This window comes from Scomber scombrus, chromosome 11, assembly GCF_963691925.1.
Source record: "Scomber scombrus chromosome 11, fScoSco1.1, whole genome shotgun sequence".
In the NCBI taxonomy this organism is placed as follows: domain Eukaryota; kingdom Metazoa; phylum Chordata; class Actinopteri; order Scombriformes; family Scombridae; genus Scomber; species Scomber scombrus.
The window spans coordinates 9526618-9552164 of NC_084980.1; the positions used below are offsets into that span (position 1 = coordinate 9526618).

General features: G+C 38.9%; 2 protein-coding genes across 3 annotated transcripts in view; one reads left to right on the forward strand and one right to left on the reverse strand.

The window, feature by feature from the left end:
* The window catches only part of slc1a7a (solute carrier family 1 member 7a), a 34067-nt gene extending 31891 nt beyond the window's left edge, over positions 1-2176 (forward strand). The window contains exons 9-11 of one of the 2 annotated variants that reach the window (XM_062428516.1): positions 606-740; positions 964-1069; positions 1910-2176. In XM_062428516.1, coding sequence (XP_062284500.1) covers positions 606-740; positions 964-1069; positions 1910-2176 — 508 coding nt within the window. The remainder of the gene's footprint in view (positions 1-605; positions 741-963; positions 1070-1909) is intronic. The other variant, XM_062428517.1, reaches the window with a different exon arrangement.
* Positions 2177-7730: 5554 nt separating this feature from the next.
* On the reverse strand, positions 7731-25110 carry scp2a (sterol carrier protein 2a). The gene is made up of 16 exons (XM_062428518.1): positions 24975-25110; positions 23926-23983; positions 23721-23792; positions 23408-23539; positions 23149-23213; positions 22284-22410; positions 22059-22122; positions 21880-21966; positions 21547-21697; positions 21170-21317; positions 19781-19888; positions 16294-16447; positions 16010-16106; positions 13988-14117; positions 10325-10404; positions 7731-8298 (listed from the first exon to the last, which is right to left on the reverse strand). The coding sequence occupies exons 1-16, from the start codon at positions 25026-25028 to the stop codon at positions 8203-8205; spliced, it is 1623 nt and encodes a 540-aa protein (XP_062284502.1). The 5' UTR covers positions 25029-25110; the 3' UTR covers positions 7731-8202.
* Positions 25111-25547: the final 437 nt, after the last annotated feature.

Genomic DNA, 25547 nt, shown 5'->3' on the forward strand with positions numbered 1-25547 from the left:
GTTTGGCTGCTGACCACAGAGCTGCTCCATCTGCATGCAAACCCATACCCCCCCCTCCCCAACCACCATTCTACATCCTCCAGCCCTCCACCCTCCTGTCCTGCATAGGGACAGTGTGTAAATTTGTGCTCAGAGTTCCAAGATCTTAGACAGAACATCCGCCACATTTGCAATCATGCTCCCTACATCTCCCGTTCTCCCTACACAGTGTTGGAAAAAGTATTCAGACCCTTTATTCAAACAAAAGTTATAATACTGCAGTGTAAACATATGAGTAAGTAAACATATAGTGAGTAACAAGCGTGGCATTGTAAAAGTACAGAGGTATCATCATCAAAATGTACTAACTTGGAAATATTCAAATGAAAATAAAGTATACTTAAAAATTGCATTGTAAGTGCACTTAGTTACTTTCTAACATTGTCCCTACTTCACAACCCCTCACAATGAAATCATAACTTTCCTTCACTTCATTAAGATGAAAGACCACATAAACGCCTTTAATGAGGCATTGAACATCATGTCTCTGTACATGATAGAAATAAAGGCATGTCCCTGTACATTATAGAAATAAATGCAATCTGCTCCTCTTTCTGTTCCCTCAGCATTACGGCCACTGCAGCCAGTATCGGTGCAGCTGGAATCCCGCAAGCTGGACTTGTTACCATGGTGATCGTGTTGACCTCTGTGGGTCTGCCCACTGATGACATCACTCTCATCATTGCTGTTGACTGGGCTTTGTAAGTAAGGGTTAATCTCTCTATATAGATGAACACAATCAAAACCATGATTTCGGGAAGTGATTATGACATCTTCCAGTATACAGCATCTGTATCTACTGATCTATTAATCTATAGATTCTATAGAGAAAAATACACACATACCATACTATGACCTCATACTATGAATAATTACTATTTTCCCAAATTTTCATTATGACTGACTTTTGATTTTGTCACCCAGGGATCGATTCAGAACGATGGTCAATGTGATGGGTGATGCCCTGGCCACAGGTATCATGGCTCACATCTGCAGAAAAGATTTTGTCAAAGAGGGCGAGCAGGTGAGAGCATGCAAGGACAAATCAATGAATACTGAGACTGCCAAGCATCCATTCTTGACTGGCTTCTCCCTTGTGTATAGGAACCTTTGTCTTTATCGGAATAACAGATGTGTGGATGAAGATCGATTGTTATTGATTGATTGTTTCTTTGTATGTAGAATGTCATTTCAATTTGTTGTGCAGCAGATTTAAAGGAATACAATAGCTCCAGATGTCCCCAAAAAATGATTATTTTCATTTTTTTTGCCTGTGGATGGAGCCAGGCTAGCTGTTTCCTCCTGTATGCTATGCTAAGCTAATAAACTCCCATAGCTCTATAGGCCTAGTTAATGCACAGACATGAAAGTGGTCTTCTCTTGGCAAGAAAATATAAAATGTTGAACTGTTCCTTTAATATGTTTCACCTTACCAGCAGCAGGCATGTACAGTAGTGTCTAGGTCTTAATTGAGTTCAATATAATCTAAACGTATGTTATGGTGCAAAATGGATTTTAGATCATCACATTTCATCATGACAACTGTAGTAAAGGCCTGCTGACATGTTTAACCATTATTTATAATGCACAAGCTTCAAGTTTACTGTTTCATTAAAATTATTCTGATAATGGTGAAAATCACAACCTCTGCCAGTGTCATCGTTGCCTTTATTCATGTGTTTTTTCTTTCCTTAAAAAAGCCCCAGAACATATCATTATCCCAAATTTTGATATAAGCTTTATGTACATATATGTTTTCAATTTTAAAAACAGACTCTGACTGAGTTTGCTGACACACATGACTTGCTTAACTAAATGATATAAAGTCCCTCTTCTTCTTCTTCTCATCTATGATCATTATGTCCACCAGGTGCCTCTGATCTGCGAGACGAAGCCCATGATAAGTATACAGCAGATGATGACCTACCAGAACCAGAAGAACGGCTGCTACCAGGCACCTCCACCGGGTAGCAAGCAGGACCACCTGTCCCCAGACGTGGCTCGCCTGATCCAGCTAGAGGAGGGGATTCGGCCGATTGAGAAGAAGAAACACGCTCACTCCTCTCACCACAAGAGAGAGCACAGGGACAAGGACCACTGTTCCGTCGACATGAACGGGCTGGAGACTAATGTATAAAAGCATCTGCCCTGCCAACAGCTACTAGCACATCCACAGCCGCTGGACCAGCAGGAGAGGAAGGCAGATTGAAGAGTTGAGGTGATTCAATTCACACACTTTTCCCCTCCGAGAAGGAGAGCGGCCAAGAGTGGATGACTGCAGATGACCCAGGAAAAAAAGACTTTTTTTTTTCCTACATAACCCTAAATAATGACCCACATTTGATTGTGTATGTTTGTGTGTGTACATATTTATCAGAGATGTATTATTTGGTACATGCTGTGACACTGTGCCACTCCGGCTGACAGATGTTTCAAACCACAGAACTGATCCTGTTTGAGGTTTAAATAACATCTTCCCACACATGTGAGTCAGCCTGTCTTTAAGGAGCAGAAATGGAGAACACAATAGATAATGTCAGATATAATTAAAGGAACCTCTCCCTCTGTGGACTGCAGAAAAAATGGAAACATTCACTTGTATCTCTTTTTATTCATTATGACATTTTTTGGTATGTTTTTAGCATAATATTAACTGGGTTTTTTTGTATATTTCACTTTTTGTCACTCTGTTCTCTATGATGAAACTAAAATCCTCTATTAGGAAGCATTTTTTCCAAAAGATTCAGTGACTCAGTAAACTGTAAAACAAAGAGACAGAGATGGATAAATCCATGTAAATTGAGTTACAAGGAAATCGCTGAAATCAGTATTTTAAACACACAAATGGAACTATTTCATTCATATTCAAAGAAAGAAAGAAATAGGGGTTCTTTACGATTTCCCATATTTTCTCAGCAACACCTTTTTCCCTGCACTTCTCTGCCTTGTTGTCTAATACCTACAGTACTGTACGGTCATTGCCAGAATCAGGGCAAAAATGATGATGAAGGTCATGATGAAAATGAAGACGACTGTTCGCCCTTGTGTTAAAGTCATGTCAAGTTGTCTTTGCAACCCATTGTATTCCCTCTTTGCCTTAAACAACCAAAGGAGAAGCATATGGGACCAGTGCGTTACTGATGTGCACCAAGACAAACTGCATTAAAAAAACCACACAACTCAAGTCATCATCCGCAGGTCACACTCTGAACTCTGTCCATATATATGTGATATATGCTGTACATGTACTGTATGTATTTCAAAAGTGAAAAAATGTAGATTTTACTACCATGTCAGTATGTTTCATGAGCTGCCATTCTGTAATTGTAAAAAGAAACATTTCACTGTAGTCCAAAATTTATAAAAATGTACCAACTCTGTAAAAAAAAAAGAAACCATCAAGAAATGAAAAATATATCAAAGACATACAAATAGTATTCTGTTTGACTTGTTTAATGGATTTGAGATTGAAAAATTGGAGTAACAAGATTGTTCGAGTGTGTCATAGCTGCAGGCACAAGTCTGGTGTCGAACACTTCAAGGACTAAAACTAAAAAACTTTATTTGGAAGTCTGACAAGCTGTGACATTCCCATGTATCAGCTGTCTTGAAAGATCTCTTGAAAATGCTACTGTTAACTCTCTGTTGCCTGAGCAGATGTCCTATTCAAACCGGAATAAATCCCAATGTAAACTAAAGCCAAGTGAGCTGTCAGATAGGTAAAGAGAAGAGATTTAAAAGATTACCAGTGAGTCCGAGCCGAGTGCACTTCAGGTGACTTGGCGCAACGGATGACTCATTAAAATTGGACTCAGCTAAAATCTCATATTGATGTACACAAATACACCACAATACATGATCTTGTCAATAATTGTTTTGAATACTTCAATACACTATATTATAAATTATTTTTCTCACTAGTTTTTTGTCTCTAAAATTACTGTAAAATTGACTTGTAACTGTTTTTAGGTGAGCTATAAGATATAATCTCAATAGTCGCCCTGCTGATTTAAAGCAAACGCTCTGAGAAGGAGCAACTAAAGCAGCTTTGGAACAAGACTAGGTTCAAAATGATGTAGAATGGCCATCACCAGGGCAACCTTGAAGAACAAATTACAGGAATTGTGTGCAATTGCCAGCCCACTGACCGAAGTGCTCACAAGAGGGTGACTAAAAGGACAGAACAGAGGGCTGTATTAAAGAAATGGTTGTACAAGGTTACTACATCTGCCAAAGACATAAAAACCTGTGGAGGCCAATGCACTCAGCCATCCACTATCCATCAAAAAATATCCCAAGAAAACAGAGCAGATGTAATTGTAGAGCACTACAAAGTGTGTGTTGTGAAGTGGAACACATATAAGCCTTTACATCATGGCTACTTATCAAATAAATTGAATGTCTTGATGCCTTTTAAAAATAGCTATTTACATACCATAGAGCACGGTTGTTATGGTTACATAATTGGTTTATTTCAGTATTTCTGAAAGCTAATGAATCATCCTGGACTGTCAATACATATGTACTTCAGCACCTCCTAATTATTATAAAAACTCATGACTTCTTTGTTTTCATTCATAAACTACAGCTCCCATGATTCTTTTATGTAAGTGTCCTGTCTAAACAACAGGGTAGCTAAAGGTTGGCTTCCTTATACATTCAGATATAAAGTGAGACGAATGTAATTTTTAAGAAGAAATAACATATTCTTCAGCTTACAAAAAAAGTCCAACCCAACAGACTTACTAAACTCACAACCGGGCTGACGGTTCCCTTTTAATTGCTACTGTACATGGTGTCAGAAGTGACTGACTGGATGCCTGGAAGTTCCAACCATCAAAACTCTCTGATTTCACCAGTATGAATGGTTGTTTATCTGGCATATTGGAAAATGTTTTTCAAAAGTAACTGCTCAAACCTCTCCCTGAAAGCAGTGGATGCGCTGGGACAGGGGAGATAGCAGTTCCATGCTAAAAGATCGGCAATGACAGACAATGCCAGAGAAAGCAGGAACATGGTGAATTAAACACTCTATTGCCTGCTCTTGCTCGAATAGGCAACATGGGAAAGCACAGTGATCTGACGTCATCAGCATTGTTAATAAAGAAGCAGGTTAAACTCACAGATGGGCTGACAGGTTCTTTGTTAATCGCTACTGTACGTGACATTTTCTATTTTCTCCAGTTGCTCTGGAGAAACAAAGGAAAAAAGGCTCCATACCTTAAAAAAAACAGCAAAAAAGGATCACATCATGTATCGGTCTTTCATAGGACTTTATTAACAAAGGCAGCAATCAATGGCCTGTAAGCCTATAGATTGCTTCGTTAATAGGCTGACGGCTCATTGCTTGCCGCCTGAATATCAGTGCAGGAGAAGCGCACCTGTTTCATAATGTGCTCAGCAATCAAGATGCTTATTCTTTCCTGCTTATGGTCCCATCTCACTCGCTCTCAGTCAGGTCTCCCAAAGACCTGAGAAACTGACCTAAGACAATATTGGCTAATTAAGTGAAATTGAATGTGCCATTACCCAGTAAATGCCACTTTCTGGCCACATTGAATCACTTTCTTTAAATGATAATACAATCTTCAGTACAGTGATCTAGTATTTTGGTGTTCAGGAGCTTTAGTGCATTGTAGTCACTAATGAACTCTGAATTTCCTCATAAGTGAAAGCAAAATTTTCTTTTTTATTGTTTTTCCTGACTGTTTCAAAAAGGCTGTGTCCGAAGAGGGGTCTAGAAAGAGGAAGGGATGGCTTAAAACTGTATTGTATATCTAATGATTATGTCAGTATATAGTAGCACTTACCCAAGATCACAGGACTGTTTGTTTGACTGTACAAAATCAAACTTCACTGTCTTCATATGTGGGATGTTAGATGCACTCTGGCATCTGACTCATACTGTACATACTGTGCCTGTGTAAAGTCCACACCGCAGTGTCACTTTCAAATCTCATATTCACAGTTGTTTTCTTGCAGGCAGAAGGTGAACTTTTTTAATACTGTATGCAGAGGACCAATGGACTGAACAAATAACAAAGTCCAGGCCTTTGCACAGCTTGCCTCTCACTCAAATAGAAGCAAATCCAATATATCCTTTTCTTTTCCTTTCTTAGAAAAGAAAACTAGCAAGGCTGAGCTTCTGAGTTGACTTGCGGCGAACAAAGCCTGAAAAGCCCTCGCTTCACTCTCCTTCACCCCTTCACGCTGTAGTTGATACTATATATCCCATTAGCCCAGTTCTGATGGTCAGTGAGACAGGCCAGCCGTGCAGCTTGTGTAACATACATCGACATTTGGCCACAAGGCCACCTGGCAGAGGGAGAGGATGGAGGGCAGAGTGGGCTAAACGGAGTTGGCAAGAAAGGAGCAATTATGAACGCAGGCTGGATCTAGCAGAAGGTGCGCAGTGGTGGGCGGAGGGTGCAGGCCTTCAGGGAGAGGTTTGGATAAACTCCATAATAAATAGATAAATGGAGGGGAAATAGAGAAAGAGGGAAGTAGGGCACAAAGGCTGAAAAACAAACAAACAACTGAAGTACTCTTGTTTGAATTCTAACCAGTGAAAATCCTGAGAGTGTATGATACAGTGAAAGAGTACATATGTAAAGCAGAACTATAATATGTGTTAAATTGGATTTGTTGTTAGGATTAATGGAGAATGATGGCCTTATTGCAAATAAATCAACTTAATCTGGTGGAGTTTTTATTTTTCTTCTTAATCTGTAGTCCAGCAATTTGATTTGATCTGATAAAGCCCTGAAACATCCCTCAAAAAGTGCGATAAACCCTCCAAATAAATAAACTACCTCTCACATTCGCAGTGGCCGAGTACAAACACAACCTCCTGACTCTGGTAATCCAATGCATTAGGCACTCTCTGCTCTTTGGTTAGGCTCGATGTTTGTCAAGATTTGAGTGGGACAGATTTGCTAACAGAGAAAAACTGTTTCGAGTTCAAGCAAAACCAGAACTTTTAGCTTAAAAGATATTCTGAATCTGCAACAGAAGTGATATGAACCTAAGGTACATTTGACCAATAAACAGGTTTTCCTTTGCGTAGTATTTTCAAAGCTGCATGCTCTTTGGTTTGGCAGTCTAAATAAGAGCAACCAATCATGGGACATGCATGTTTTATAAAGTATGGCGTGAAGGATCAGAAATGTAGTGGTACCAGTCAAATTCTATATCATTATAATAGTGTAATGTTAGCAGCAACACTTGTTTGGTCCAGACTGCATTCGATTCTTCATGTAAGCTTTTCCACAAGGCGAACAATTATATTATTGATTTAAGCAAACTTAACACACCAAAGAGCTTCACCTGATCAATATGTTTCAATAAATGATTCCTAGTGTATTTGTGCATGAATGATATTCAACAGAAGTACACACACACCCATACATCTATATAGGTTTGTAATGACATTTACCAAATTATAATAATGTGGAAATAAATTAATCTTATTCCATTGAATCAAATATTCTCTTAATATTTTACGTAGAGGAAAATACTGAAAAAAAGCATTTTTCTTAAGTATTTGAGATCCAAAGCCGTAACAGATTCCTGTAAAATTAAATATATTCATCTAGATGATCCCAATATGCCGATAGGAAAAAATCGTGCCATAGTATGATGAAATAGAAAGACAGTAAATATGAATATAATCACTGCACAGCCCAAAAAAGTTGTTATTTTCAGTTAAAGATTTATTTGTTTTTTTAAAAATTAGATGATTGCTATGATTTACAGACATGTATTCTTTAGAAAATTATCTATCAAAATAGCTCAGGCTAGAAGTGGCAGAAATCAGAGGCACATTGAGTGTTTTGACTACATTATTAACAAAATACAGAGGAGCTACTCACTTTTCTTGAAATCTGTTGTTGCATACATTGAAGCGGCAGAAAAAACATGCAGCTCCTATATGTAACGACTCACTGGATGTTTCTACAATTTGATTTGAAGGTAATGGGCCAAGATCCAACAATGTGGAGCTTAACGACAAACCTGATATCAAAGTAGCAGCTGGAATCGAAACTGTATTGATCGTCTTCTAAAACTAAACACATTATTTTAGTATTCAGTGAGCTTGTTGATTAGCAAAATTACAGTTTCCATAGGAGGGATGAAGTTTTCCAATCAAACTTCTGCAGGGTCTCACAGTTTGGCTTTGCCTGGGGCAACCTGGAGGTTCTGTAGCTTCATAGCCATGCCCATGTTCCCTGTGATCTTCAGCTTCCCTTTGAAGAACGCCTGAGGAAACAGCAGTTCAGAGGAGAGAGATGAACTTGTGGCTCCAAGAAAAGACACTTTTAATAATTCAACTGTTACTGAAAGAGTGTAGGCTATAGAAAACATACTTTTTTTTAATAACCAAAGTGACAGTGACATATTGGAGGAAATGCTATTTTTAGAAGTGCATCACTAAAGCAGTCCAACAGCAGGGTAGGATGACAGTTGACCAATCAGAGCTCGTATCCCTCATGAGGGGCAGTAAAATAATAAAATGGGGCGAGGACTGTTTGTGGGTGTACTGGACTGAGCATATTTCTTTGTGTTGACATTGACATACATGTTTTAAATAAATAAACTACAAATAAACAAAATAAATGAAAAGTGTTGTTTGTTTTTTTTTAGAGTTTGGCAAGCACTGAACTAGCACAAACCTAGTTTTCATTTTTTGGGTTTTTTTTCCTGTTGTTGCTGGATGAGGGTGTTGCTTGTTAGCCTCTCACAGGTAAGCTGTATGTGGGTTGTTATCCAGCTCTCTAACCAGAGCTAGTTTTAGGACAGGTTTATACATTTCCCCACACAGCTGGTGCCAACAGACTAAAAAGGTGCTGAGAGCTGATTGAAGTGTTGTGTTTTTCATTTGTCATTAATTTACCATCTTATACTAGTGACTTTCTGTTGTAGGCTACATACATGTGACTTAATGGTTAATCCTTCCTATTGGTATCAGTATCATTTAGATGTAGCTATTATATGCATTTTACTTCTGCAGTATGCAGAGGATCTCTAATAAAGATATCTGATTTCCAGTGAATACAGTAGTATGGGCAGACATGCAATCTTCAAACGTCCCCTCTGTCAGCACAATATATATAAAATGAGACATTTACCATATTTCTGAGAGCTCATCATGAGGCCACTAACATGCAGGCCTCAGTCAGTCAGGGTAAATAATGTCTTATCCCAAAAGAAGTCGTCGTCTACAGGCTCACCACAGGGGTGTGTCCTGTCCCCATTATTGTTTATTTTATATACAAATGACTGCAGAAGTCACCACAATGACAGGCACTTGAAATTTGCGGACGACAGTCCTAGTCAGTTTGCTCCAGGATGGAGAGGTTGACCATGGGCCAGTTGCAATGGACTTTGTGGAGTGGTTTGACAGCCATTTCCTCAAGTTAAATGTTCAGAAAATGAAGGACATGGTCATTAATTTTAGGAAAATACCACAACCAGCTCGCCCAACCTTAATCAAGAGTATAGCTCTGGAGATGGTTGGTTCCTATAAGTACTTGGGGACAGTGATCGATAAAAACCTGACACATGACCTCAATACATCAACAATCTCATCAACGAGATTATACTTTCTGCGCAGACTAAATTCCTTCAATGTTGACAAAACTTTGATGGTTTAATTTCATAGATCTTTTATTGAGTCCATTTTAACGTTTTGCTTAATTTCGTTTTATGGAAACTTGTCAGTAAAAAACAAAAATAGTCTGTTAAAAATTGTAAAAGAAGCCAGTAAGATAATTGGAATGCAGCAGCTCTCTCTCTCTCTCAGAGATCTTTGACAGGCGTGTTTTACAGAAAGCACGGTCAATCTTGTCCAGCTCTGATCACCCACTTTTGGAGGAATTCATTCCTCTGCCGTCTGGACGGAGATATAGGCTACCTAGAGCACGAACAAATAGGTACAAATGTTCCTTTGTTCCACGTGCAATCAATGCAGTTAACTTGTACAACCCCTAAATGCACTGTTCGTGTGGCGAGACTCTTTTGATACTTTTACTTTTTATTCCGATCGTGATTGTTTCTTATCAAGTTTGGTTGTGCTGTATGCTGAGATTATGTTTTTTTATGTCACTGTTTATTTATTTATTGTTGTTGTTTGTTGTACTGTCACTGCAAACCAAATTTCCCCTCGAGGGACAATAAAGCTCTGAACTGAACTGAAATGACTCAATGGAGTGAAATCTGTCAATAAATGTTAAATATAAGACTTTTTAAACATTTAACTTGACTGTTTATACACAATTGCACATACCGTTTGTGGGTTCAGCTTTCCTGTCATAAGATCCAGAAGATCCTCATCACTCATGGCTATGGTGCAGTCTGCCTTTTTACCTAAAATAAAGACAAAAGGAAGAAGAATGTATTTATAATACTGCTACAACATATCAAACGTAATACAATTCAAATACAATTCATATTTGCTGTTCCTTGTACAGTACACATATGACGGGAAATGAAAATAACTCCAAAATTACTTTATATGTAATATTGGATATATTGAAGAAAAAGATAAAAAAGGTAAATGTTAAATCACTATTATTGCAATACTTCTATACTTTGAATGTCACCATCAGCCTGTTGAGACAGGATACAACCTTTTCCATCATCATAAAAATATGATTTCTGCCTCAGGCGTAGTGATGTATCAATATGTTATTGATCAGGCATCAAAGCGTGAATTCAGATGAAATTGTTTTTTTATTTTTTCTGCAGAAACAGCATGCAATATGTGTGCGGTGAATTGTGCGTCCCATACAGTCATACGGCCCTTTAAAAAATGTGTTGCAATAAACTGATGCCTCTTTGACATAATCTAAATAAAAAGTGATCTTGCTTTAAAAAGGCAGTACTCAAGGCAGATTTATGAACCATACACTGTACTGTTCAATAAACAGTATATGGACTATATGTGTGTTGATCGAGATGTGTACTGTATAACTCAGGTACATATTTTTTTACATTCTGCAGCTTGGCTCTCTCTCTATTGACTGATGTGAAATGGAAAGAAGACTTAGGAGAGATGGATGATGTTACAAGTGCCCTGTAGTTTTTTCACGTACAACCTAAAGCTATGAATGCTATGACATTCAATGTTTTTCACACTGCGTGAATCCTTGAAGTTTAATAAACATGCTGAATGCATTTCCTTCCTCACAAAACACGGGCAAAATCCAGTTATTACATATTTAGTTTATGTTCATGTTTTTGAAGTTGCAGTCTTCTTCTTCCCAGCCTTTGTTGGCACATTGATGTGCATGTGTGTCCTTCTACACATACACAATACAAACAAAAGAAGGAACTCGTTAAAACATTGCTTTATATCCTTATTTGTGTAGTATTTTACACACTACATCTTTCAGCTCTATTAAGAATTCTCTGCTTTGCAAACACTGACATTAGGTCAGTGAAGCCATCCTTTATTCGCTTAGGCCAAATTTGGGCCAATGTTAGACCAAGATCATTGGCACAGTTTCATCTGTGTGTATCAATGTCATAGACCCAGAACAAGAAAAGACATTTGCGGCTTGCACAGATGACTGAAATTCCACTTGAGCTTGCTTAGCTTTTAAATTTTGAATTTCAATAAGGTATGGTTACCATTTAAAAACTGTACCACTTTACAAGAAATGAAGGTTAATCTGTAGCTAATCTATCTCATGACATTACAGAATCATGATGCTTCATTTTCAAAGGAAACTGGACTCATCAGAGAGGGTTCATCAGCTGTGACTGACTGCTGGGGAGTCCCGGGCGGTGTACCATAATCTGTGTAGCATACTGTACCCCCAACATGTAGGCATACACATATATTAAGGCCCAATCCCAAACCAGCCCTTATCCCCTCGTCCTATCCACCCTCCCTTCATTTGTGTGTTCATGTGGAGACTGGCCATATTAAGGGCTGTCCCAATCAAATTACCGGAGTGTAAGTGGACTGCGAAACCCTTTAATAGTGAGTCTGCATCGGTGCAGGCTTACGATTGTCCTAACAGGAAGTGCATGTGCAACAGGAGAATGATGGAAACAAGGTACAAATGTAAGAGTTCCGTCTTTCTACTCTTTGTTTTACTGAAGATAAAACAAAAATGAGGGAATATCACTTTGTCCCTAAAGTTGCTTGACTTCTACCAAACTCACAAACGCCTGTTTGCACACAAAACCTACACAAAAGTACATCAGTCAAATTTACCTCACATTTCACTCTCATGGTTTTAGATTGTATGTATTCACAGGGACAGTGTAAAAGGTAAGGCAGCTCTTAAGGCTGCATAAAGTGTGAAATAGCATAACAGCCATGAAGCATACCATCTATCTGTGACCATAGTGATGGCAGCGTCCTTGTTCTGGTAGAGCAGCAAGGCCATCCCATAATTTGGCTATCCATTCTTACCCTCCTACATCAGCACATACTAGCTTTCTTTTGTTTTGCAGAGGTTGTGTTTTACTCTTGTCCACCCTGAGATGTGCTGTGAAGGAAATCTGCTACTGTATATTGTGCTCAAGGACAGATGCAGTTTCTATCAGACTGGGATCTTCTATATGTTAATACATATATATACACACACACCTTGTTCTTGCCTCTCAACTATATACAATAATTCTAAAAAAAATAAATAAAGAAGATAAAGCTTGAATAACAAATACAAGCTACAAATCATTCACCACAATGATGCAATCAAACACTGTATATGTTTAACATCTCTTACTTTTCAAATAACAAAAATATAACAACAAAAAACACTGATTTTGAATTTCTTGTTGCACAAACTGTGCAGAAGGGCAACTTATGACATCCCTGAACATTTCAGGAACATTCAATCAGATGAAAAAGCAATGGTAAACTCAGAAATAATGGCTTAGATCCATTAGATACAGAGAGCATCACAGAGGGAGTCGGCCTAATGGAAACAGTCAGGTGGCTATTTAGTTGCATGTGTGTGTGTGTGTGTGTGTGTGCGTGTGTGCGTGTGTGTGTGTGTGTGTGCGTGTGAGTTTTCAGTTAGTTTCATGTTTTGACATGAAGTGCATTATCACTCTTTAAATCCATCACAGAGGCTATCTAAAAGATCAATTCAGTTATTTGGAAATTGAGCCAAATCTTGTAATGACTGCCTTGGTATTAAAATGTTAAGTACTGTATAGGAGAGCTTCACACACCTGTAGAATTGCATCTCACTAATACACATCCAGATGGCGGAAGCAATCCCCGACATCTGAACCCAAAACACAAATCAATCTTATCCTCTTGAAACAAAGAAATACTTTTGTGTATTCAAACTATTTTTAAAAAAAATTAATTTAATTTGCCTGCACTGTTGGTTAAAAATGTTTCTTAGTGAACAGGAAATCAGACTCCCTGCCTTAAAAAGACAATGGCTCAACAAAGTCACTTATCAATAACTGTACTCCAGAGAAGATCCTTCATTGTCATAAAGGATTGTTGCAGCTTTCAGGAAGATCCGGGAGGCTTTTATGAATGCCTTACCTTTAATTAAATGTGTTGACTGACATTTGAACCCACGGAAATTCTTTTCATTACCTCTACATCTACATTCCCATGTATACATGTGTTTCTTTCATCTCATTCTAATTGCATTGACTTGGAACTCTGGAGAGTGCAGTGTCAAGAGACTGAACAGCAGAGAGGGGATTTGTGGTCCCACTTCACCTACTTCCAGGGAGCCGTGGAGAAGTAAAGAAGTCTGTAATATTCTTTGTAGTGTGTTGTATGCTGAACGTGATGAAGGCCACAAGCCATTCTTTATATTAGAAGTGCTGCTGAAGTTTTGACCCCTTCAGGAGCATGAAAGACATACAGTTTTGAGTGGTGGACATAAAAGTACTCATCCAATAAAGAGATCTTTGCGACAGAAAGCACCAGTAGAGCTTAACAATTTAAATTATAGATACAAACCTGGATCATTGCTGACAGAACCTTTGCCATTTTTCACATCCACCACCCAAGTCGCCTCCTTCCCATCTGGTCCATCTTTCACTTTGAAAGCAAACACTCCGCCAATCTTCTTGACGACTTTCTCTCCTTCCTGCAGGGAGTCAAGAAAGGGTTTTTTTAAGCTCCATGAAAAAGATCTTGTAATGTGATGGCTGTAGCAGCTGCCCACACACTTCAAATTAAATACCTAAACCATTTATTGTAATGTGACGAGAGCTTCTTGAAGCATTTAAATCAAAGACGTATGGTTAAGTCTCTGAATAATTACCTCAGCTAAAATGTACTGCAAATGAACTACAATGACACACAAGGGATAATCATGACTAAAGCTATGTAGGTGTAAACCACTTTTACGCCTGTAATGAAGTGATAAAATGACTGTCAGGTTAAGAAAACTAAGAGATGAAAAGTAAATACTATGATTCGAACGGCTTTACAATGAGTATGTTTGCCGGCTATGATTACAGTGTTAGAGTCTCCTATAGAGCTTCTGAACGCATCTTGCAGAGATTCAAACATGTTCTTTGTTCAAATATGAGGCCACACCGAACCTCGCTCCTTATTTATTTCAGGGAAGAAGGAGACGAGATGTGTTGGCTTCCCAGCGCCTTGCGCAGAGTTCACTGTGACTGAACTTTGATCTGCAAAATTGGGATTCTCTCTCCGACGTTCGGTCCAACGAGGGAAGGGTTGGGACTGAATCCTAGTTCAGAAAGTATTGATTGTGTACATATCATTGTTCATATAATTGAATGGGAAAATGCAGGAGGGCTTGATATAAAAAGGGTATATGGTCAGCTTGTGTACCTTTTTCCTACCAAGAAAAAAAGACAAACACCCTGTCCTGAAAACAATGCTTCTAAAAAAAAACACCCACTACAAAGAGGCAGGTTGTAAGCAGGAGTGACTAGAATCCAAATCAATCATATATTTCACATTTATAATCTTGCCACTAGGCATTTCAGCAGCAGGGAGCTGACCACTTCCACATATGATTATCATAGCTATCCTCTGCACTCCAAGGGTTTAGAAGCGATATAAGAGGCCATTGGCCACTGTCACATGCTGGTTATAACTGGCAGATCGATGATAAAAGCCAAGCTCAAATGGTTTCCAGGTGGTCAGTGTCATTTCAAATAATTCAGTTCAGAGAAGCAAATGAATACATATTCTAACACAGGCCTGGGTGCTTTGTGACAAAGCGTGCCGACCTGTCAAGAACCATTTGTACCGTATGAAGGTTGCCTCACGTAAAAGCCTAAATAATCCACATTAATTATTGGCCTGCCTCGCCTTTTCTGATACGTCAAAGCACAATTACTATCCTTGAATACACAGTGCAACCATTATTAACCATGTTTTTCGGGGGGGGGTTTTGTCCGAACATCACAACAGTCATGCCATACAGACATGAATATAAAATTGTTACATGAAAACAATGCCTAGTCAGTGTTGAATCATTTAAGAACTGCAGTGTTGCAGTCAGGGTCAGTATTCATCTTTCATCCATAAAGCAAAGATATTTTTGTACTGTGTTTGCTGGATAGTGCTCTATAAATAAGGATGATATTATTGCTGTTTTATTGTAACAGCTCATAGTGTACCTTCAAATATCAATGCTTTAAAAAAAAATAATGGACAATGTTCACAACAGTGAGTCATTGCTAGCTGTTATGGTCAGCAACTCTATACTTTTTAAATGGTATGAATAACATTGTGCATATTTTACATGACAATGAAAAAGTAAAAAATAAAAACCTCAGTTGTTTGTTTCTACTTTGTAACCGCTTTTTCTATAATTTGATGAAATACTAATGAGCATGTAATATTGCCTTTGCCTAAAACACAACAATAAGTAGTCTAAAAGAAGAGAAGAGATAAGGATGTATTTAATTGGACGCAGACGTACTGATATCCCAAAATTAAACACAAATCAGCGAGATTAAAGTGTGAGCTTCTCTTAGTTATAGCATGCTGGTGTACCTCCTGTAGATGTTTTTCCATCTCTTTGAATACAGGATAAGCTTTAAACCCCTCCAGACTGCTGCCTGAGCTGGTGGGAACTGCGGCTATGTGGGATCTGTGGAAGCAGACAAAAGTACTCACTATGTGAACACAAAAAAAAAAAAGTTTCAGCTAGTTGAGGCTCAACCTTTATTAAGTTACATGAGAGGCTGTATAAACAGGATAAAGCAATATACTGTTCCTACAGCGTAAAAGCCAAATAATGAAGAAAAGAACTGGAGATGTCATAACGCAACACTCACCTGGCCCCCTGTGGGAATCCCATCCTGTACAGAGTGACAACCACAGCTCCTCCTAAGCCAATGTTGTGTTGCAAGGCCACTTTTGCTCCTGGAACCTGCCTCCTCTCGGCCTGTCCGCGGAGCTGCCAGCACAGCTCTGCACACTGGGCCAGACCTGAGGGACCAGGACAGAGGGTGAGGGTGACATAAGTCATAGACAGGGATGTGGTGAGTGTAAGAGATTTCTAATTATGCAGCCCATACGTCTTGTGTTGAAATGGTTTATTTACTTGATCAAGGAGAAGTGAATGAATAATCAGTACACATTATGTTCTGATGCTCCCTTCAATTCTGAAGTTTCTGTCCTCCGGGGATAGACTTTAAACCACACAGATAATGCCACAGGTTGAGCCATACCCAAATATGGGCAGATCCAACACACAGAATTTAGTGTACTGGTCTATAGACAAAACAGAGCTTAGACGCCACTCAGGACCTTTGTCCTCCATCCAACACAATATCAAACCTCTGACTACAGTTGCCTCTACTCCGTTCAGGGAAGCAGGCAAACACATATCTGACCTCGGCTGCTATAGCAACACTATCAGAATGCCTCCTGTTTTCCCCAAAAGCAGCAGACTCACTGCTTACCACTATCTCAAGGGGAGACGATGACCGCAGAGCTTCGTTTGACCCAGTGCATGCCAATGATTGACGTAAATGATGTGAGCAGTGAGGACCTGGTAATGTAATTTATGGCTGATGAAGCTGAAACACACACACACACGCATACACAAACTGGATACACAGGAGGTACATTAAATAACGTGAAAGGAGGAAACACAAAAACTGGTGGAGAGGTTTTGCTGTTATTATCAGAGTCTACTTTGCTTCATTATAGTTTAACGTGTGTTGATTCAGTCTGTGAATTGCAGTTCCAGGAAAATTCCACATATTGTAGGTCAAACAGCCCTCAAGAGTACTGTTATTACTAGAATATTTACATTAACTGAAGTTAGGGTCAGGGTTAGCATGTGATTGCTGCATCTGCTGCTGCCCGACTGGCCCAGCATGAAGTGCTGGTGATTTACGTATGAAGTGGCCATCCAAAATCAATGGTAATGCGTTCAAAATGTTGTATACATGCTCATGTATACATCATATGGCCGTGGCCCATATCAGTCAAATCAGCGTCATACAAGAAACTCACTGTACAGAAATATTTCTTCAGTTCACGGGTTATTAGCCAAAATTAACACTTAATAACTGAACACATGGTGGTGCTATTGAGTACATGCTTTAATAATAATGTTGAGCACATCTCCATGTGGCAGCTGTGTATCAAGTCGGATTACTTTAGCATGTATAGTATTCGATGAAGATGTGCGCACTCCCATAGACGGCTGTTCAAATCATGACTTCAGCAAAAACGTATATCTCAATAACTTTAACTTATCCTTAAGAAAAAGTAACAGTCCCCATGAGACACACATATGCTTCACATGTGAAAATTAAAACGACGTGTCTGTTTGCATAAATGTGTGAGTAGATGTGATCCAAAACAGACGACGAAAATCAGCAGGTTAAGAGCACCTGTGTACGTCTGCACTTTTTTCACCTTCAACTGTACTGATTGCGCCTTAAGTTGAGTTCCAAGTCACAAAATGGATCTTAAACGGGCGCACAGGTGGCAAGACCTCGAACCACTGGACCATTTAGATATAAAGTTACCTGACAACACGGCGGCTCCAGGATGGTTAAAATTGTTTTGGGATGGTGGTGAAAAAGGTAAGTCTGGAGCCCTAGGCTGAGATACACTAAAACACTCCTTAGACTTGAGGTGAAACTGCAGTCAGGTGATAATTCTCTGTGGGTTTGTAACTAACAAGTTAGCTCTAAAAAATAGTGTACAGTCATTTGATCCAGTGTGAACTTACAAATACTGATCATAGCCACTTTTGCACAGTGATCAACTGAATTTGACCATGACATGTGATTGAAAGTTCCAGGAAAAGCTGTAGGGGAACATTGAGGAGTATATTTATAATTAATCTAAAAAACAAAGCAGGGCAGCATTGTAGCATGGTTGCAGTTTTTTTCCCCCATTTATCATTTATGGATTTTTTTCTAATTCTATTTTAGTTTTTTGCACAACAATAAAAAAATGTACTTTTGTAACCAAATAAAGCAGTGTGTATTAACACTTTGAGGAATTAATTCTCCTTTTTGTAAGACGCTAATATCTGTGTTTATAATAATCTTCAAAAGCATCTGAATTTAGTGTTTTGTGTGACTAAAGAAAGCAAATAATGCCTGAAATTATTTCTAGTCTAAATATCCAGTTGCAGTAAATTGATTTCTTTCTAATAAAACTGTGAAGTGAAGTGAAGTTGGCTCCTAATATGACAACTGACTCCCTAATCACGCAAGGGTCAACTCCTGCGCTAGCGTTATAGCTAAGCATTTCATCCCATCTGCTTAATGAGCTTGTGCATTTCTCCATTATCCCAATAAGCTAAAGGACTTATGTGTAAAGACCTCTTCATGGTGCGTCTTTCACCTTCGGCAGCACTCTCCTAATCTTCTCCACGCAGACTTGTTTGTTTGCAAGCAATTTTATCTAAATGCCAATTAGGATTTTAAGTTATTAAAATAAAGAGCAACTAGAGCCTCTAGAAATCCCTGTGGACAAATATTTCTTACTCAATGAAAAGGGAACTTTCAGGGTGAGTATTAAAAGCCTTCCATTAAACCCTCCTGAAGAGCAGATTTCAAAAGTGCGTGACAAATGAAGAGTTAAGGCATGTCACAGTTTACAACAACAATCACAGCGCTGCTGAGATTTCAAGGTCCCTGGGTGTCATGTCAACACATGAAAATCCTGCGCTACTGAGGTGGCACACACTGGGGTTCCCCGCACAGGTCATTCAATTAGCCGTCAATATCTCGGCTCACAGTGTTCCTGAGGGAAGAGGTCAGAGTTTTACAACTAAGATTAGGAGCAACACCACGGATCAGACAGAGTTAAGCTGACTGGGGCACTCGCACAGCGTGACCCTGGAGACAAGTGGAGTATTGATGACTTGGACTGGGGGGGTTAGGGTTAAAATAATGAGTTCGAGGTCATAATGGCTCATATTGTTGGGTTTGATGCAGGACAGGAAGGTCAGCAGGGAGAAAGACAAATGAAGAAGGAAAAGAGAGAAAACAGCACAAGAGCGAGTGTGTGTTTGTCTGTGTCAGTGCACACAAACTTGAGCAGCTGTGACTAGAATATGATCAAAGTGTCTGCCATCTCACATGAAGGCTAAGAAGGTTCACTTTTGCCAAGTTACAATCCAGGCAACCATCACTGTGAGACACATGCCACCTGGTGGCCAGTGTGGAAATAGTTTGGCAAAGAATCAATACCACAGTGAACCCATCAACAATGCTTTTTTTACCCTGATTCAGGCTGGAATAAAGTAATGTGGACACTTTCCTACATATGACAAGAGGATCAGCATACCTGTGGCACCCAGAGGATGTCCTTTAGAGATGAGACCACCACTGGGGTTGACCACAAACTTGCCACCATAAGTGTTGTCCCCTCTGTCAATCAGCTCTCCCGCTTTACCTGCAGAAGAAGGTACACAGCAGTGGAGAGTGTGAAACTTACAGTATAACATTATTACATGTTAATATCATCAGTACATGCATGGTATTAAATACGTTCTGAGTTGATTCAAGCAAAAAAAGGATGAAAACATCATTTCTTTATTGATGAGGAACATGTGAGATGTAAGAAACGGAACAAAATAAAAAGGGAGACCCTATAAATAAAATACAAATATTATAAATACTACAAAGTTAATCTAACGTATGTATGTAATTATGTGAATGCTACACTAAAACACATGCCTATGTCTAGAAGGGAGGAAGGAATCCTGGAGGGCCAATCTACAAATTATACTAATAGCAACTAATGAATGTTAACTAACAGCAACAACATATTCCCTGCCTGATGTATTAAACCTAAAATATTTTATATTTGTGCTGAACACATCTCTGCAGTCAAAAGCACCACTTGGCAAGTGTGAAAGTAGCCAGTTGTACAGTATAAACTCATCTCTTAATTCACATCTCAGGTAGTAATGCACAAGAAAGCTTTTTGTAAAATATCTCGAGTGGATGGACAGTCTTTTTATGAGCTGTCAACAACAGTGGTGTAGCTGTCGGCTGATAAGGTCAGGTGTGTCAGTGCAGCAGCAACAGTCAGAGGCCTACTTTCTGTTGCCTCCAACTCCGTGTGATTGCACAATTTGTAAAGCTGATCAAATAAAACAGGTGTTGGGGATAAGAGATTTGTTGTGAGGATCAGGCCTGACACAGATACCTGGGTTATATATACCTTTGATCCCCTGTTTGAAAGAGAAAAAAAAGACCTCAAGTCCCACTTGTACAATAATCCTAATGCCTGGATGTTTCAACAAGATCTGCAGTGATTTGCGTGACACAAGGCAGGCAACGGTTTAATCAATTAAGTCTTAAAATACTTATTGCTGTATCTCACACAGGAAGGTTTCATGTTCTATATATATAAAGCATCAGTCTGACAGGTAAATACACTCAAAACACAATAATACGAGACAGAGTACTACAGGTTAAACTTGAGAGAATTGGGCAAATTATATCTAAATTCTTGTTTAATTGGTCAATCTACACTATAGGATCCTTTGTTTTGTGCCTGGTCATTTAGGGCTATGTAGGGAAAACCCTGATGTGGATATAAGCATAATAACTCAAGGACATTTCTAATCCAGTGACATTTTTATGTCTATATATTCTCCTAAAAGAAGACAAACTTTTCTTCAAACTGTTGGATGTTAATGTAGGGTAATAAGAGCTGCAGCAATACCTTCAGGGCACAGCCCCAGAGCCTCGTACGTGATGAGCTCATTGGCTGAGAAGCAGTCATGCAGCTCGATCACATCAACATCACTGGGCTTCAGACCCGCAGCCTCGTAACACTTCTTGGCGGCCAATCGAGACATGTCATATCCCACCTGACCAGAAAAACCCCCACAAAGAGATATGTTGAAAAATGTATTAATAGGATACATTCAGACATTCAGGCGGAGTCAGGGGGGGTAAAACTGTACTAAAACTTTCCTGTTCAGTCATCATCATTTAAGTTTAATCATGAAAAACTGGTTGTGATCCACAGCTGTGCAGTTATTCATGTGAGTATTACCAAAAAAGTTTTCAGTAAAAAAGGATTTCAACATTTCTCACCATCTTAATGCAGCTGTTTTCATTAAAGGTAGAAGCGGTATCTGTCACCATCTCTTGAGCTACGATCTCCACTGCTTGGTTCTCCAGATGGTGACGCCTGACAAATTCCTCGCTCACCAAGACTGCTGCTCCAGCACCGTCTGACGTAGGGCTGATGAGTCAGGAAGAGCAGCACGAACAGACATGGCTGTGTTAGGAACTGAGGCATTTATCGTTCATTCACAGATTAGTCTCGCTCCTGGTTTAATTATATACTCTCAGTTAGTACTCTCTGAACTAGATTAGAAATGTATTTATTTAAAGGAAATGACTGGAAATGTGTGAATTTTTTACCAGCACTGCAAAAGAGTGAGATACTCAAAGACCTTCCTGGACTTCATCACCTGCTCCAAACTGTACTCGTCCTGGAACTGGGAATACCTGCATATGCACACACACACACACACATTAACTTGAATCCACAAAGTACATTTAGAAGAAAAAGTCTGTTTTTAGAGTTATCTGTCTCTTACGGGTTGTTGGTGGAATGCTTGTGGTTTTTCCAGGCAATTTTGGCAAAGTGCTCTGGTTTAGTGCCTGGAAGAGATAAAACATTGAAACAAACATTTATTCCATGTACTTCTTACACATTCACAGATGCAAACTTAATAAGTTAACAAAATAAGGCCCCAGTGCAAAAGAAAAAAACAACAACTATAAATGTAATACTTTAAATCTTGTAAGTGACTAGATTGTACCATATTTCTCCATGTGCTCCCTGCCAGCATTGCCAAACATCTGTGGTGCTCCTGGAGCTGCCGCCATCCCATAACGGTTAATCATCACCTCCATGTGCTTGTCCATCGGATTGGTCCTGTCCATATACTAGAAACAGGTACTTCTTAACAATTTGCTTTTCAAAAAGTTTTTCACCTCATACAAATAAGACACATTAAGTAGGGAATGGTGGAACAGTCTGATGACTTTTCATAAACATCTGGAGCTAACATGCCTGTACAGTCAATAATGCCTTTTTTTCTAATAAGATACTGATACATTTCTACATATCTTATGATTTGGTTACATTAAAGCAAGAAAAAAATCTTTAAATACTCTCCTTCCTGTAATAGAAATTCCTTCAATAAGAATAGGTGGGTACTGAAAACTAATGAAAGAAAGCAGAAAATTAGCAGCAGCCAAATGCTGGTAAAATATATAAGTGGCTGGTAGATGTGCTCTACTCACCAGCCAAAAAAAACAACGGTAATCTACTGTGTGGCTGGTAAAATGGATTTTTTTTAAAAAAATCAATTGTGCATCCTGAAAGCAGAAGTTAATTATCAATCTGTTGTGTCTGCTGTTATTTATTTTTAGTCTTAATCAATTAGGTGTATTTTAACAGATTTTCTTGCTTTTTAGTCAGAACAAGACACTACAAGAACAACAACGATATCCTTTCGATAAGCGGTGAAGATTATAACTTTCAGGTTTTGTTTTGATATCTGGTGTCGTTGCAGTAGTCTGCAAGATATTGTGAACTGTCAAGTTATTTTGTCCACCTCCTAAGCAGCCAGTGCAACAAAACACAGCTCCATACACAGTTTTACACACATAGTATTATACCTTTGACGACAAAGATCCTCTCTCCATCTTCTCAAACCCAAGAGCAAGCACACAATCTGCAAGACCTGTAAAGGGAGACAAGAGGTGGGTTTTCACACTTTCACTTAAATAATAGATTTGGGGTTTATGCTGCAGAAGTGGAGTCGGTGGACATTTCAATCTTTTTTCTTCTGTAGTGAGAACCTGTCCACTTATTCCATTACAAAAGTTGTTGTTGTTTTTTTTTAATGTAGATTTTGAGGAGATCTGCTTGACTCACCTCCCTGGACCAGCTGGCGTGCCATGAAGAGAGCAGTGGAGCCTGTGGAGCAGTTATTGTTGACGTTCATGATGGGGATCCCGGTAAGGCCCAGACTGTGGTAAATGGCCCTCTGCCCACATGTGGAGTCCCCTGAGAGAGTAAGAAAGACGATGAGGATTACAAGTAAAATGTTCACTTTTACGGTTATATAATCCGCAGTATAAGGTGTGTTAAATGAGTGTCATGAGAGCATACATATACTGTGTGCGCTTGAGATGTTAACAATATATAAAAATCACATTTTATTGGATATTCAATAAGAAGGTCTCACCGTATACATATCCTACGCAGGCTTGTTCGATGTCAGAATATGGGATTCCTGCATCTGCAAGGGCCTTTTCACCTAAAATATGATGTAGATATGCAGCAATAAAACACTGTGGTACAAGTTATACAACAAGATCTAATTAGCAAATGTTCAGATACGATATCTTTCGAATGACTGAACAACGTCCATATTCTGTAAAGATAAGCACCTGCTTCTTTGGCCATATCAGGGTAGTCATAGTCGCCTCGAGCTCCAGGCTTGTCAAACTGCAGCAAAACACAGAGAAGACAGAGACACTCAACGTAGGAATTCACACCTGTCTTTAATGTTTGTTTGAGCAATTAAATTGCATTAGAAAGCATACAACTGTACTTTAGAATAAATCTGGTTGCAAATCAAGTCAAGATTATTACAAATGCAATACCTACATTGAATGGTCAAATACAAAAGACAGAAATAGCAATGCATCAATGCACTAAACTGATATTATCTCAGAACATGAAAAACATGAACAGATGTCAATGGGACCAGTTAGGAGTGCTGTGACATTGTGATGAGGATGGTCAACATTCAGAAGTCTGACAGCTGAACTGTCTGTAATGTTACTGCAACTTGCACATAATGACAGCAAACTTTACTTGAGACTTGTTCTCACATGCTTAGGTACTCTTCTTGAATGAAATTAGAGTTGTCTTGTCCTGGAGGACCTGAAACAACTGTGGAGTTACAGTTCATAACGTTAGCTGCCAGGTGACCCTTAACACAGTTTGTAACTCTTGTTGACCATGAACTCTGGACTGGAAATGTGAACATGGGAGGAATGAGATAAAGATTAAAAAACGTCGAGAATTTAACCCAGACCTGTACCTTACTCACGAAAACAGACAAATTTAAGACAAAAAAAGCCCCTAAAAACAAAAAAAAATGCACCAGTGTTGCTTTGTTTGGGCTAACTTAGCTAGCTAATGTTTACTATGTGTTACTGTGCTAACTTAGCTAGCTAATGTTTACTATGTGTTACTGTCAGCTGTGACAGAGGTTAAAAAGCAGTCAGCACAATATCAGCACCATTAATCACTGCTAAATGATGTGTTAATGTTAGCTAAATGTAACATTAAAGTAACAAAGCTGACGTTTTGGAGTGAAACATGTTCAATGCACTGCAGTCTTCAGTTAGCTACCTATGCTAGCTTCAATTCTTACATAAGGTCGTCCGTGCAGTCTTACGAACTGAACTAAAAATGTGTATTATATTACCTTTGTCATCCCCACACCGATGACAAACACTCTGTTCTTCGTTGCAGGAGCCATGGTCGCTTCTGTTCAGCAACTGGTTAACACAGAGAAACACTTCAGTCACCAGCTGCACTGACAGGAGCCACTGTACAAAGATGCTCTATGTACGAGCTGATGTGTCACTCTGTGCGGACGAAACAACACTTTTCTGTCTGCCACTGTGGGCATGGGATGGAAAGTTATCCAACTGTCTTCTTTAAAATATGTGGTACCGCTTTATTCAAGAGGTTCTTTAATGTTATACTAATTCTCTGTGAATATCCTGAGTAATTTGCAGGTATTCATTTAAGTTTTGGGAGATTTTACAGAGAGGGGGGTACAATTTGGCACAAAGTGTTAGAAAATACAAACATAAATTGCACACTTAATTCTTTAACTGACATAAAATACATAGCCTAGTTTTTAGTTTGTCAAACTACAAATGAGAATATTAGGCTGTCTAAAATGAGCACATTTCCTGTATTCTATCAAATGTTAGCAAATATACTATCAAACTAACCCTTTCAAAAAAAAAGTACTTAATAGTTCAACAGC